Consider the following 14,161-nt stretch of genomic DNA (forward strand, 5'->3'; position numbering starts at 1 on the left):
GTGTTGTTGTAAATTGTAATTTGTTGCCTTTTGGATGCTAAAAATCGTTGGATATACAAGTTATGCTACGCATTTATATGCATTATTAGAATTGATTTTCTTAAAGCGACTTGAAATCACGTGAAATTAAATGATATAATTCTCGTGAATAAGATAGATTAATTATTTTGTATATAGTTAAAATAATTCTCCTATGAATATCAAGATGCTATAAAAAAGTTCACAACTTAAATGAATATAAGTATATCTAAAAGCAAATTAATTATTTTGTTTCCAATTTCTCTAGAAATTATGTAAAAATAAGAAGCACGTGCTTCTCACGCGTACCAGGTCCCCCCCCCCACCCTTTCCTCATAAACCACAACCGTGGACTCGCTCGCCGGTGACGAAACGACTCTCCCTCCTCGTCGTTCTCTTTCCATGTTCACCGACCACCGAAGCGACCAACACCGGATTAGTCTCCCTCGATCGTACATGCGATTTCCTCCGAGATCCAGCTGAGCGGTCTGGCGATGGCGATTCTGTACGCGGTGGTCGCCAGGGGGACTGTCGTCCTGGCGGAGTTCAGCGCCGTCACCGGCAACACTGGCGCAGTGGCGCGTCGGATCCTCGAGAAGCTCCCCTCGGAGGCGGACTCCAGGCTATGCTTCTCGCAGGACCGCTACATCTTCCACATACTGAGATCGGACGGCCTCACCTTCCTGTGCATGGCCAACGACACCTTCGGAAGTGCGTTCTCCGTGATCCGATTTCATTTTTCTCCTCGTTTGATTCGCTTTTGTGCACTTGGTCTTTGGTCTTAGATAGACATACAGGATTCTCGATTTCGCTTTGGTCTTAGATAGACATACAGGATTCTCGATTTCGCGCACGGTGATTTGGCACGTTTCGTTGACCTACTCGTGAATTGTGCCTTTAATCGATTTCGAACTCGTTGAGGTTAGCGCAGAGAGTCCGAATCGGGAATTTTATCGCGTTGCCAGTCGTCTGAACTGGAAATGGAGAAGGATTTTGGCTTATTGATGTTTGAGAAGCAGGAGAAGTATCAAGATGTTATGCAGCAGGTTTTTATGAAAATGCGGTTTTATGATGATTTGCTGGAGAAAGAACTTTTCAGTCCTTATGGCTCCTGTGAAATTTGAGGCTCCGTTTATCAAGTGATTACCAAGATATTCATTTTAGTCTTGCTACTTCTCCTCGTGGGGGAAAATTTAGCATGTTAAACATCTGGAACAATGATCATTCAAGGCGACTTGAAATATGCCATGGTTAGGAGATACGGTGACTAATGAGTTGTAGCTTTCATGTTACTCATGTCAAGCTTGATCAGTCCACTGTTGCTGAACAAACTCCAAAGAGAAACAATCACCTTCATTTAGAGGCTACTATTAGGATATCACAGGTTTTGAGATTTAGGTTTTTCCCTTAAATCTGAACTTTAAGAGGAAATACCTTTGTCTATGTTGTTTGTGCCTGAAATATGTCCCATGATCAAATATTCCCTCTGCGATTTCAGTCTGGTGCCTCGTACCACTTAACCTTAACCTACTTAAGGACTTGTTCTATCTACCTATTTCAACTGATCTCGGGATATCTAAGCCTCTAACTTAAGATCATTCATCAATAATCTCTAAGTCAGTATAAGAAAAGGCTCTTCCTCTTCAGCTGGTAGGATGTGGTATTAATGCGGCTTTGTCGAGCTGGCAACCACATAATGGATAGTCTTAGCATTGTGGGCTGTCGCACGCGTAAGGAACAATGTTGTAAGGAACAATGTGTATTTGCAATTCTGTACTTACTTTTGTCCAAGTTTAGGTTGCAGTGGCTTTCTTTTTTCTGGGTTAAAGACTTGAAGGGGCACTGTTGAAATTGTAATTGCAAAGTTGCACATAGTAAGTCGAAGCAACTGATTACTTGTCTTTACTCCTGATTACATGGCCATTATCTCTTTTCCATCTTCTGAGCTGCTGCAAACAGCAGTATTCTCCTCGCTTGCATAATGCAAGTCCAAGTTTCAGATTTACTTATAGATGCACTGTCATTTCTTTAAGGTATTATCAGTTTGCATTATTCGCTCATTCATTCATATGCATGAATTTCTTATGCTTGCACTTGTTGTTGATTCAGGGAGGATTCCTTTTTCGTACTTGGAAGATATTCACATGAGATTCATGAAAAATTATGGCAGAGTTGCACACTATGCTCCTGCTTATGCAATGAATGATGAGTTTTCAAGGGTTTTACATCAGCAAATGGAATTCTTCTCCAGTAACCCCAGTGCAGACACTCTGAATCGGGTCCGAGGTGAAGTAAATGAGGCAAGTACTATTCATCCCTACTAACAAACTTATAATAAAATTTCTAGTCAAAATGGTTCTCTGTAACTCTTGTTTGTATTAGAGTGGGAGTCCGCTTGTGTAGCAGGTAGCATAATTTGACTGTACAGTACGTAAGCTGTATTCCTCATGTCCCATCAATTGATGTTAATTGGTCAAAATATGTGGGCCAGTGCGTGCCCATGACTGTCGGCGTTGCCCACGCCATAGGCTTTTTTTTTTAAGGGGGCCTCCCGGGGGAAAAGGAAAGGGGGGGGTTGGTTGGGGCTGTTTCTTTTGTGTGCTTATCAAGTCCCCTGGTAGCTGTTGGGGCTAGCATATGGGTCAGTGGGTGGATTGTCTTGGTTTTAATATGTTCCTGCAATTTTGCATTCAGATTCGCACTATAATGGTGGAAAATGTTGAGAAGATACTGGAAAGAGGTGACCGAATTGAGCTACTTGTTGACAAGACTGCTACAATGCAAGATGGTGCATTTCACTTCAAGAAACAGTCCAAGCGTCTTCGTCGAGCTCTATGGATGAAAAACGCGAAGCTTTTGTAAGTAAATCGTGTTCCTGCTTATAAAGCTTTGACACTCGTTTAGTGTCCTGTCGCTCTGGATATAAAATTTTCTGGAAGCTGACAGAAACTTTATGCAGCGCGTATCAAGATGAGAAATAGAGAAAGGATCGAAGGGAAAAAATAAGTAAAAGAACCCATATTTGGGGTCGGGGGTGTTTCTCTTTCTAACAATTGGGAGATGATTCTTGAAATAAACCATGTTTTGTAGTGTAGTTGGTGGGAAATACTCTTAAGCATCTAGAATCACTTTCGCAAAACATATTGGATAGTTTACAGGATGCATATGGCTAGATAAGTAGATGTCCGTTAGGTTGCCTAGTGGGAATCTGTCTTAATTTATTAAAGAAGGGCATTTTTTTTTTTGGTTTGTATTGTGCTGACCGCAGGGTGATAGGTTGTTTGTGTCCTTGTACCGTTTGAGCTCCTCTACTTAGTGGTGTGCACAGGGTGCGGTTAAACTCAGGAACTGGTTGGGAATGGCCCAGTTGGTTCCTTTCCAGGCCAAATCTAGGAAGAATCGGTCCAGCTCTCAGTTCCAAAATCCTGAAACCAGCCTTTATCAGGTTTGGCTTTCGGCTCTTATGCCAGAATCACTGATTCGACCTTTGATCCGACCAGCCTGGCTGGTTCCACAGTTGAACCAGTGTAGAACATCATACGTGCCTTATTAAAATAAATAGTAAGGCACAACCAGGAAGAATGGAATCGCCTGACCTTGTGTTTGATGTATGTGTAGCGCTAAATTAACAATACTTCACTTGTTAAGGGCTAAAAAAAAAAAAGTACATATTATCATTATTTGATTTTTACAAACCAAATCCGGTTTTCAAGTAGAACTGGGAACTAGCCTGGACCCAACTGGTTTGGGTAGTGGTTCCAATTTTTCGTAACTGGGACCTATGGGGGTTGGTTCCAAGTTTCAGTCTCGGGCTTGGCGCATTCAGTATGAATCACCTCTACCTCTACCCCTACCTTCTATTGTCTCTATCCGAACATAAGGAGTCTGTGCTGAAGTTGACGTAAGTCTGGATCGTCTCTGTAATTGTGTTGCATCAATACGAACCAAGTAAGAGTCCAGAAAATGCCATCAGGTATTGGCTGTGCTTCATATGTCGGATGATAACTACTTTGTTGTGCATTTGAGAGTATTTTCCTCTCTGGTTGCTGTCCAAGTAAAGACTCTGGGAACTTTCACTTTCAATGTTTAAGTTATGGTGGGGGATCTTAGCAGAAGGAATGTCCATATTCATTTGGCGTCCTAGATTTCCACAGATGGTTGTCCAACTCTAAACTGTTGAAATTTATGAACCCTGTTTGTTACAGAAGAAAAAAGTTTTCATCTTTAAGGTTGCATGAAATTGAAAATGCAAATCCAACTCAATTTATCAATTGCTGCACTGACCGTATTCTCAGTTAATAGTTATGCTGGACTAGGTTCCTAAGCTAGATGAGACGTAGGTTGAATAGGTTTGCTTTCAAATGATATAAATGCTCTCATTCATCAGCATCTGCACCAACATTCTAGAGGCAAAAGCCACAACCACACCTCCCTATTTCCAAATGGGAACACGGGACTAGTGGTAGTGGTTGTGGTTGTAATATAGCGCTTTAGATCTATGTCCTGGACTGCTTGTATCGACATTAAATTTATGCTTCTCTTTGTGGCAGGGCATTACTAACATGCTTGATTCTTGTTCTGCTATACATTATTATTGCTGCTTGTTGTGGAGGCATCACTCTACCCAACTGCAGATCTTAACCTCTATAGTTGCTGGTGTTGATCACCGGTAAGTATACATGCCATGCCATGGGTGATATTTGGATCGTATCTGCTGGTCCTGCTTGTAACTTGAGGAGTGCTAAAAAAGAATTACAATGTACAACTGTCTCTGATAAATGTCACCTTGGCGGGAGGAATTGTTCTGGTTTTTTGGGGAATCTGATGGGGGTTCATCGCTTCCATTAAGTTCTGATGAGTTATATGATGTATTTTCACGGGGCATCTCTACATTAATGTAAATAATGTACTTGTTTATAGCCGACAGTCAAGCTTTTGCCTTTTGCATTCTTATGATATGAGATGGATTGTGCAAAACAAGTTCTATGAAGAATAAGTTTTCTTCGTTTTTTCATCTTTCATATACTGGAATTGGCTGGTTTTCACTCAAGTCAAGCTGGCGATTTCATCGGATGAGCTGGTCTCCCGGCTCTATTTGATCTAGCATCTTGCTCTATAGGTTCTCCTAACGGGTGGCCAGCCTAATCATGCAAACTCTGTCTCCGTTCGTGCTCACTTATCATCGTCGACCATCTTCATACTGGAGACAACCTATGCGCATCGATAAGGAACGATACGAAGATGGGAGAGGACTCAATGCAGGCCGTGATGGCTTCCCAAAAGGGCTTGCTTTTTCATAGATGGCGATGATTGCAAAACCTTTGTGTTGTGTCCACTGTGAAGTTACAGCTCGTGGGTGTTTTACGGGACTTGCACGAGAAAAAAAGGTGCGAGGCCATTGAACTAAGCCTGGGCTCTGATCATTTGGAGAGTTGGATGCATGCATTAGCGTGTAGATACGAACAAAAAACTGGACGATGACAAGGACGAGGAGGAGAAGAAGGGCAGCAAAAGCAAGGCAAAAGTGCACGGCGACCCCCTTCATCACGTCAACGATACGAAATTAGCTGAAGTTTGTGTTCTGCACGACATTCCCCTCGTGTTTGTATATGCGGTTGGGCAAAAAATACCGTGCAAAGTGCAAACTGCGAATCAAATCAAACCGAGCCTATCCTTTTTTGGCTGTTTGGTTTGGTTAATCGTACTTTTTCAAAACAAGAGAAGGCTTCTGAACCGTGCCTAGTTTGATTATAACCAAACCAAACCAAACTGTGAAATCATACTGTGTTAGCTACTAACTTTAGTTATGTTGATCATCCTTTCCTTTTAGGTGAGGAGTGGATTAGATTCCCATTTTGTATGAACTCTTGAATTGTCATGACTATGAAATCAATACTCCTTCTAAGCTACTTTTTAGTGGATTTTTAGCCTGCGAAAATGCAAGAAACTAAAGTGTAAAAGACAAAAGGAGAAAAATCGCAAAAGATGTTTCACACTACAATTGGTTCGGTTTAGTACATTTTGTTCGAGCCGTTTGATTTGAGTTTGACGTCGAAATTTCACCAAATCGAACGGTGCTCGCCCTTAGTTGTAAATTAGAAATCTCCCCCTTTCAGCAAACAAAAACACACAAAAAAAAAAAAAAAAGAGAGAGAGAGAGAGTATAGAATTCTGGTGGACTGTCCATTTAAATTGTTAAATTTGGTCGGATCCCGGTGAAAATCTGGGGAGCCAGCGTTTGGACAGGTCAGCCTGGTCAGGAGTTTGGGTTGAGTAGTGGGTCCCAGCGGCACGTTCTTGTCTAGCGTCGGGCCAACAACACCAATCTGTCTGTCAGCCATTTCCCACTAGTCATTTTCGTGATTTCAGTACGACACGATCGTCTCTTTTCTTTCGGCAAGTGCTCGACCCACTTTCCCAATATTTTTACTTGACGGGAACAAGGAGGAGTCGTTCAAAACTAGCGCCAAAAACCGACCATGGCGGCATCCTTTTCTGCTCACTCCTCGAGATTCCTCTCGCCTTCTGTACTTCAACCCTCCTCTCTTTCTCTCTCCCTCCTCCATAGCTGCAATCTTCTCTCTCTCTCTCTCTCATGGCAACGGTACTGAGACTAGCTCCACTGCCATCGGCAAGAACCAACTATTTCCCCTCCTCGCCCGCCCCTTTCGTCTCTCCTCCCAAGACCCTCCATGCTTCTTCCCGGAAGCTCAATCAAGCGACCCGAGTCAGCAAGTTCGGTAGCTTCCTCGAGCTGAAACCCGAATCGACCCCCCAACTTTTGGAAGGGTTCGATTCCGACCTCCCATGGCTGGCCTCCGGCGACCGGCGTCGCTTCGACGTGATCGTCATCGGTGCCGGCCCGGCGGGGCTGCGGCTTGCGGAGCAAGTCGCTCGATTCGGAATCCGGGTATGTTGCGTTGATCCTTCCCCTCTTTCCGTGTGGCCTAACAATTATGGGGTCTGGGTTGACGAGTTCGAGGGGTTGGGGCTCGTGGATTGCTTGGACAAGACGTGGCCCATGGCTTGTGTCGTCATTAATGACGGGAAGACCAAGTATTTGGACCGGCCTTATGGTCGCGTCAGTCGGGAGAAATTGAAGACGAGGCTGATTGAAGGGTGTGTCTCCGCTGGGGCTAGATTCCACAAGGCCAAGGTGTGGAAAGTGGAGCACGAGGAGTTCCGATCATCTGTTGTCTGCAGTGATGGCATCGAGCTGAAAGCGAGCTTGATCGTCGATGCGAGCGGCTTTGGGAGTCCTTTCATCGAGTATGATAAGCCGAGGAACCACGGGTATCAGATTGCTCATGGGATTTTGGCCGAAGTAGATGAACACCCTTTTGATTTAGACAAGATGATGCTTATGGATTGGAGAGATTCCCATCTCGGGAATGAGCCTTACTTGAGAGCCAACAACTCAAGACTCCCTACTTTCTTATACGTGATGCCCTTCGATTCGAACTTAATATTTCTGGAAGAGACTTCATTAGTGAGCAGACCGGTGCTAGCCTACTCTGAGGTCAAGCTAAGAATGGTGGCGAGGTTAAGGTATTTGGGGATTCGGGTCAGAAGAGTGTTAGAGGATGAGAAATGCTTGATCCCCATGGGAGGTCCTCTCCCGCGAATCCCACAGAGCGTGATGGCTATTGGCGGTACGTCCGGGATCGTCCACCCGTCAACTGGGTACCAGGTGGCTCGGACACTAGCTTTAGCGCCGGTTCTTGCTGAGACAATTGCAGAGTGTCTTGGCTCAACCCGGATGATCAGAGGAAGGCCACTTCACCAAAGAGCGTGGAATGGCCTGTGGCCAGTTGACAGAAGGTGCGCTAGAGAGTTTTACAACTTTGGAATGGAGACTTTGTTGAAGCTCGACTTAGACGGGACTCGGAGGTTCTTTGATGCATTCTTTGATTTGAACCCGTATTACTGGCAAGGTTTTCTCTCCTCAAGGTTGTCCTTTGGGGAGCTTGCCATGTTGAGTTTATCCCTGTTTGGACATGCCTCCAGCCCATCCAGGTTTGACATCATAACGAAGTGTCCTGCTCCTTTGGTTAAAATGGTGGGTAATCTAGCTCTTGAAACAATATAAGGACAGAGGATCGACGCAAATTTATGAAACTTCTTGTTGGAGGTGAGGCAATGGGCTTATCTAGACTTTGTGCCAAGTATCGCATCAGATAATCTTCTTGTTTTTGTATTTACTGCTCGATAAGATTAAGATCAGTTTTAATATTGTCCTTGTTAGTTACACGTTACATGTCAAGCTTTGAAATTGGAGTTAATGTTTGTTTAGTGCCAATACTCTCTTTTAACCATGAATTCGAGAAATTAAAGATACCGCAGGCCAGAGAATATTAGAGAGAGACTCTTCTGACCAAATCAATCACATAACAACCTCAATTTGGGTTGGTCTCATTAGATTAAGCACCTGCTTACTGTAAGTTAATTTGCGCACTAGAGGATCATATACTTAGTCATGCTAATTACCCCAAGCAGGTGGACTTTATTACTAGGACAGCAGTTGGTACAACAAGCTTCATTCTGATGATATACACAGCATAAGAAAGCACATGCAGGCTGGAACGCCTCTCTGTTATGGGCGGAGGAACTGGATGGAGGCCATTGGTGGTGATGGGTACACAGGTCCATAAGTTGGAGTAGGAAGTAATGGTGGCTGTGGATAAGTTGGTGTAGCTGGCACTGGATATGTTGGAGGCTTCTCTATTGGTGGCGGTGATTGGTAAGTTGGTGGTGGTCTTCGAGATGGTGGAGTCCTTATAGGTGTATGGGGGGATGGGTGTACGTGTCTTTGTGGAGACACTGGATGCCTGTGTTTTGGATGTGATGGTCTATGCACCGGTGGTCGGTGTTGAGGAGGAGGCCTTCTTGGAGGTGTGTGAGTGGGAGGAGATGACGGGGAAGGTTGATGTGTGGGCGTTGGTGGCCTTTGCAAGGGTGGGGAGGTCGGCGTTGGATATGTTGGCGGTGGCAAAAGTGGAGGTCGATATGTAGGTGATGGGGGTGGGGGGGGGGGTGGGGGTGGATATGTAGGTGTTGGAGAAGATGGGGGTTGATAAGTAGGAGGCGGTGGTGATGGATATGTTGGTGGTGGAGAAGGCAGAGGTTGATAGGTCGGAGGTGGGGGTGGTGAAGATGGAGGCGGATATATTGGAGGCGGAGGAGGTGGTGATGATGGTGGAGAAGGCGGAGGTAGTGAAGGAGGTGGGGGTTGATAAAGAGGTGGAGGCAGAGGTGGAGGCGGCACTGAAGGATATACAGGCGGTGGAGAAGGTGGAGGTTGATAAGTAGGAGGAGGTGGTGATGATACGGGACGTGGAGATGTTTGTGGTGGAATAGGTGGGGGCGGCGATGGTGGTGAAGGAGTTGGGGGTTGATAAATAGGCGGGGGAGGTGGCGAAGGATATATAGGTGGTGGAGAAGGTGGGGGTTGATAAGAAGGAGGTGGAGGTGGCACTGATGGTGGAGAAGGAGGTGGTGATAGATAAGCAGGTGGTGGAGATGGCGGAGGTTCATAACTTGGAGGTGGTGGTGATACAGGAGGGGGGGAATATATAGGTGGTGGAGAATGTGGGGGTGAATAAGCAGGAGGGGGAGGAGGAGGTGAAGGATATAGGGGTGGTGGAGAAGGTGGAGGTTGATAAGTAGGAGGGGAAGGGGGTGATGGTGACAGAGAAGGTGGAGGTTGGTAGATAGGAGATGGCTGTGAAGGATATGAAGGTGGTGGAGAAGCCGGAGGATGATAAGTTGGAGGTGGAGGTTGGTAAATAGGAGGTGGTGGTGAAGGATATGAAGGTGGAGGATGATAAGTAGGAGGGGGAGGGGTTAACGATGATGGAGAAGGTGGAGGTTGGTAAATAGGAGGTGGTGGTGAAGGATATGAAGGTGGTGGAGAAGCCGGAGGATGATAAGTTGGAGGTGGAGGGGGTGATACTGCTGGAGAAGGTGGAGGTTGATATGTAGGAGGTTGAGGTGGTGGTGGTGGAGAAGGTGGAGGTTGATAAATAAGCGGTGGAGGTGGTGAAGGATATGAAGGTGGTGGAGAAGGTGGAGGTCGATAAGTCGGAGGTGGAGGAGGGGATGATGATGGAGAAGGTGGAGGTTGATATGTTGGAGGCACGGGTGTTGGATAAGTCGGAGGTGGTGAAGATGGAGGTTGATATGTAGGAGGTGAAGGTGGCGGAGACCTTGGTCGTGGAGAATGTGGAGGCTGATAAGTAGAAGGTGGTGGTGGTGGAAATAAATAGGCAGGTGGAGGAGAAGGTGGAGGTTGACAGCTAGGAGGTGGCGGTGGTGAAGTTGGTGGTGGATATGAAGGGGGTGGTGGTGGTGATGGATAAATAGGAGGGGGAGGGGGAGAAGATGGAGGTGGTGATAAAGTTGGAGGAGAGGGGGGTTGATATGTAGGAGGTGGACTTGGTGTTGGATACGCAGGTGGTGGAGAAGCTGGAGGGTGGTAAATTGGAGCTGGGGGAGGTTGATAAGTAGGAGGTGTAGGTGCACTGCGAACTGGTCTTCTACGCGGTGGTTGAGACACTGGAGGACGATGAGTTGGGGCTGAAGGCCTGTGCACGTGAGGTGTGCTTGGACGCCTATATGGAGGTGGTGGACTTACATGTCGGCTGTGAACTGGTGGAGCATGTCGACCTCCCGGCGGTGCTGGGTGAACTGCTCTCCGGGGAGATGGAGGAGGTGACGGCGTAGGGGGTTGATAAGCTGGTGGAGTTGGTGGAGCAGCTCGCGGAGGTTGTGGTGATGGACGTGGAGGAGATCCATATGTTGGCGGCGGTGGAGGTCTTGAAGCTGGTTGGCCCCTATGCGGTGGCGCACCATGCCCGGGTGGAGCTGATGGCGGTGAACGTAAGACAGGAGGTGATCCATAACCCGGATAAGGCGTTCTAAATATTGGCGGTAGTGGGGATTCGGGTGCTGCTGTTGGAGGCGGACCAGCCATGAGGACCGGCGGAGGTGGTGGATGGCCGCCGTAATACGATGCAAAGGATAAACTGGTGGAGGATTTGGAGGAGTTGAGGGCAAGTCCATTGTTTTGCTGACCACTGGCTACAGCACTGAACAAGATGATTAGGATGTACACTGGAATGCCTTCCTTCAACAGTGAAACACTCGTACTCACTCTCATTCTGGGCAGGAAGCTAAAATGCAGGTGAAATGGCTGAGCTTTTGTACGCAACTGAGGCAGCCATAATCAAAGGACGGGATGAACGCAACGACAGGGACCATCTTCAAGATCTGGACTGGTTTTAAGGAGGAGATGCCGGCAGCTTTCGGCACAGCGGTTACGATCCGTGTCGATACCAGTCCGGACGCGTTGCAAATCTCCTGCTTCTTCTTGCAACTCGTGTCAAGTATTTCCGTCTCTGGAAGACAAATGGTAGAACCGACCTCTTAAAATGCTCCACGATGCCGTCTGATCTCTCGGCCTCGTCGATTGAAACACGGGGGGTTTTCCCAGTCATAATGCAGTCCAGCTGCTTCTTATGTTGGACCTCGTCTGTAACCGCCGGTGGTCTTCGACAGGGGAAAAGTCTGTTGAATCTTTTTCCTGGCTCGACAGCCCCATGTTATACATGGAAGTTCGGCATTAGGTGACAATTAGCTGAAATGGCAACATGATTAATTTATGATGTAAAATCACTCTGCCTCTGGCATGCTCATTAATCTGCTGACCGTTTTGGTCAAATTTTCCATATGTTCCCGATTACTTGCTTCGTTTGCTTGTTTGGCTATCTTTGGCTGATAGAATTATGCCAGTGCCAGCCCCCCTTCATTTCTGAGGTGGTGGTGTGGCTTTGATTCTCTTGTGGCAGCCATGCTTTTTCTCAGAGAGCAGTCTTTGAGTTGATGCTGTGAAAATGAAGCAACAGACCTCGATTTTCAGTGACGGAAAACAGCAGGTTGCTCGCGTTGGAAGAATTAGGAGTACTACAGAAAGAACCAGGACAGAAATAAACATGATAAACAGTAAAATCCAAACGGAATAATATTTGCGGTTGGAATTCTCATGTAATATATTCTTTACAATACATTTGAAGGACACCCAGCGCATGCAGCCCGTCTAGCTCAGTCGGTAGAGCGCAAGGCTCTTAACCTTGTGGTCGTGGGTTCGAGCCCCACGGTGGGCGATTGGTCTTGTTTTTTGTTTTCTATTTGTTTTTTCTTTTTTCGAAGGATTCGTCTTAAAACATTTATTTGTTAGGAAAACCCGACAAGGAAAAATTTTTAAAAAAAAAGGTATAATCTTTTGGAGGCCAGACGAAGAATGGTTGCGACTTGCGAGTGTCTTGGCGATAACTTTTTAGCCCATCAGTGGCTAAATTGCCTTCTGTGATTGTCTAACGTAATTAGAGGAAAGTTGGTCGTGGCGATTGTTGTTTCAACTGAAGTAGATATTTTTCTCGTCGTAAGTTCGATACCAATTATTGATCGGTGATGTTATGTCAGTTGTCACTTTTATCGGTGATTTTGTTTACACAAAAAAAAAAAGACTTAACTTTTGATTATTATTGATAAGTGATAGACTTAATCGATGATGTCAGAGTTTAGTTAATAACAAAAAGGGAAATTTGTCGGAAAAAGTCTTAAACCTATTGTACTTATATCAATTTGGTCCTAAATCTTTTGATTTCGTCAAATTTTCAAATATTTTCATGTTTTGTTAATTGAGTTTATGTAGCCAATTTTAGCTAGAGATTCACGAGAAATGGTTTTCGATTGCCTTGGCGATATTACTTTATGTGATTGTTTAACACAACTAGAGAAAAGTTTGTCATGACCATTGTTATTTCAAAAGAAGTCGACGCTTTTCTTGTCCTAAATTCAGTATCGATTATTTATTATTGATGTTATGTCTGTTGTCACTTTTAACGGTGGTTTTTTTTACACAAAAAAAAGACCAATTTATTATTATTATTGATAAGTGAAAGACTTCGCCATCTTGTCGATATCAGAATTTAGCTAACAACAAAAGGGGAAATTTGCCCGAAACTTATTATATTTTTGTCAATTTAGTTCTGAACTTTTTAATTTTATTAATTTTCAAATATTTTCATATTTTGCCAATTGAGTACATCCAACTAATTTTGATTGGAAATCACTAATGTCAATGTAGGCCGTCCTATGTGGCACGGCCGACGCCGACGTGGACAATTTCTAGTAATATTCGGTATTATTTTGAAATTTTTATTTGTTCTTCCTTTTTTTCTTCACCGTTTCTTCTGTACTTTTTTTTTATTTTTTTTCCTTTTGTTTTTCCCTTTTCCCATCTGCCTAGTAAAAATAAAAAAGAAAAGGAAATAAATAAAAATTAAAAATATGAAAAATATTATTAAGAATTGTTCATGTCAATACTAGCCATGCCATATAGGACGGTTGGCATCCGCGTAAGTGATTTTCGTTCAAAATTGATCTGATGGACTTAGTTGGCAAAACGTGAAAATATTTGAGACTCTTTGACAAAATTTAAAAAAACTTTTTTGGACTATTTTTGCACATCAAAATTCATATATGAAAAGAACATCGACAACTATGGAAGTTATCGATAGTAGACATCAATTGTCTAGGGACGAAGTCATTCACATCGACGTGTAGCCGCCTAGTGGATGTATTTTTGGATATGTAAGCTCTTTTAAATAAACGTTGGCAATTTGAAGAATCGACAACTAAAGAAGTTACACTCGGGATGAAGTATTAACATTGACGTGTAGCTGCCTAGTAGTAGGATATTTTCAGATATTTGAATTATTTTAGATGGAGTAACTTCTTGTAACCACGAGTTATATGACTATTTGAATGTAGTAATCATTTGTAAGTTCCGTTTGTAACATTGCATCCATTGTTTGTAGGTTTAAACAGCAACATCATGCTCTTTGTAAACTTCAAGCAATCAACAAAAAAAAAAAAAATGTTATCATCGAGTTATTTTTCAAATCTCATACTATCTCACCATCGATTAAATACCGAGGTACATCTTAGTTGTAGTGTAGTTTTCAAATCCATCCATTGAATTCTAGCGTTATACCTTTATCTCATCGTACTTTGTTGTCGATCAAATTCCAACAAAGCTTTTTACGTCGTTAGACTTCATCGTTGATTAAATTCAATTGAA

General features: G+C 44.2%; 3 protein-coding genes and 1 non-coding gene across 4 annotated transcripts; 3 read left to right on the forward strand and 1 right to left on the reverse strand.

Annotated features, from left to right (window-relative positions):
• Nucleotides 1–370: 370 nt before the first annotated feature.
• Nucleotides 371–5,032, forward strand: LOC115734502 (vesicle-associated membrane protein 714). The gene is made up of 4 exons (XM_030665326.2): nucleotides 371–729; nucleotides 2,128–2,318; nucleotides 2,713–2,876; nucleotides 4,569–5,032. The coding sequence occupies exons 1-4, from the start codon at nucleotides 513–515 to the stop codon at nucleotides 4,657–4,659; spliced, it is 663 nt and encodes a 220-aa protein (XP_030521186.1). The 5' UTR covers nucleotides 371–512; the 3' UTR covers nucleotides 4,660–5,032.
• Nucleotides 5,033–6,463: 1,431 nt separating this feature from the next.
• LOC115734497 (capsanthin/capsorubin synthase, chromoplastic-like) lies at nucleotides 6,464–8,308 on the forward strand. Its single transcript, XM_030665321.2, has one exon. It carries the CDS (start codon nucleotides 6,614–6,616, stop codon nucleotides 8,105–8,107), a length of 1,494 nt encoding a protein of 497 aa, XP_030521181.1. The 5' UTR covers nucleotides 6,464–6,613; the 3' UTR covers nucleotides 8,108–8,308.
• A 303-nt stretch (nucleotides 8,309–8,611) lies between these two features.
• On the reverse strand, nucleotides 8,612–11,176 carry LOC125315541 (extensin-like). Its single transcript, XM_048280740.1, has one exon. It carries the CDS (start codon nucleotides 11,174–11,176, stop codon nucleotides 8,612–8,614), a length of 2,565 nt encoding a protein of 854 aa, XP_048136697.1.
• A 930-nt stretch (nucleotides 11,177–12,106) lies between these two features.
• TRNAK-CUU lies at nucleotides 12,107–12,179 on the forward strand. The gene has a single exon. It is a non-coding gene; the product is annotated as a tRNA-Lys (tRNA).
• Nucleotides 12,180–14,161: the final 1,982 nt, after the last annotated feature.

This window comes from Rhodamnia argentea, chromosome 6 (genome assembly GCF_020921035.1).
Source record: "Rhodamnia argentea isolate NSW1041297 chromosome 6, ASM2092103v1, whole genome shotgun sequence".
NCBI lineage: Eukaryota > Viridiplantae > Streptophyta > Magnoliopsida > Myrtales > Myrtaceae > Rhodamnia > Rhodamnia argentea.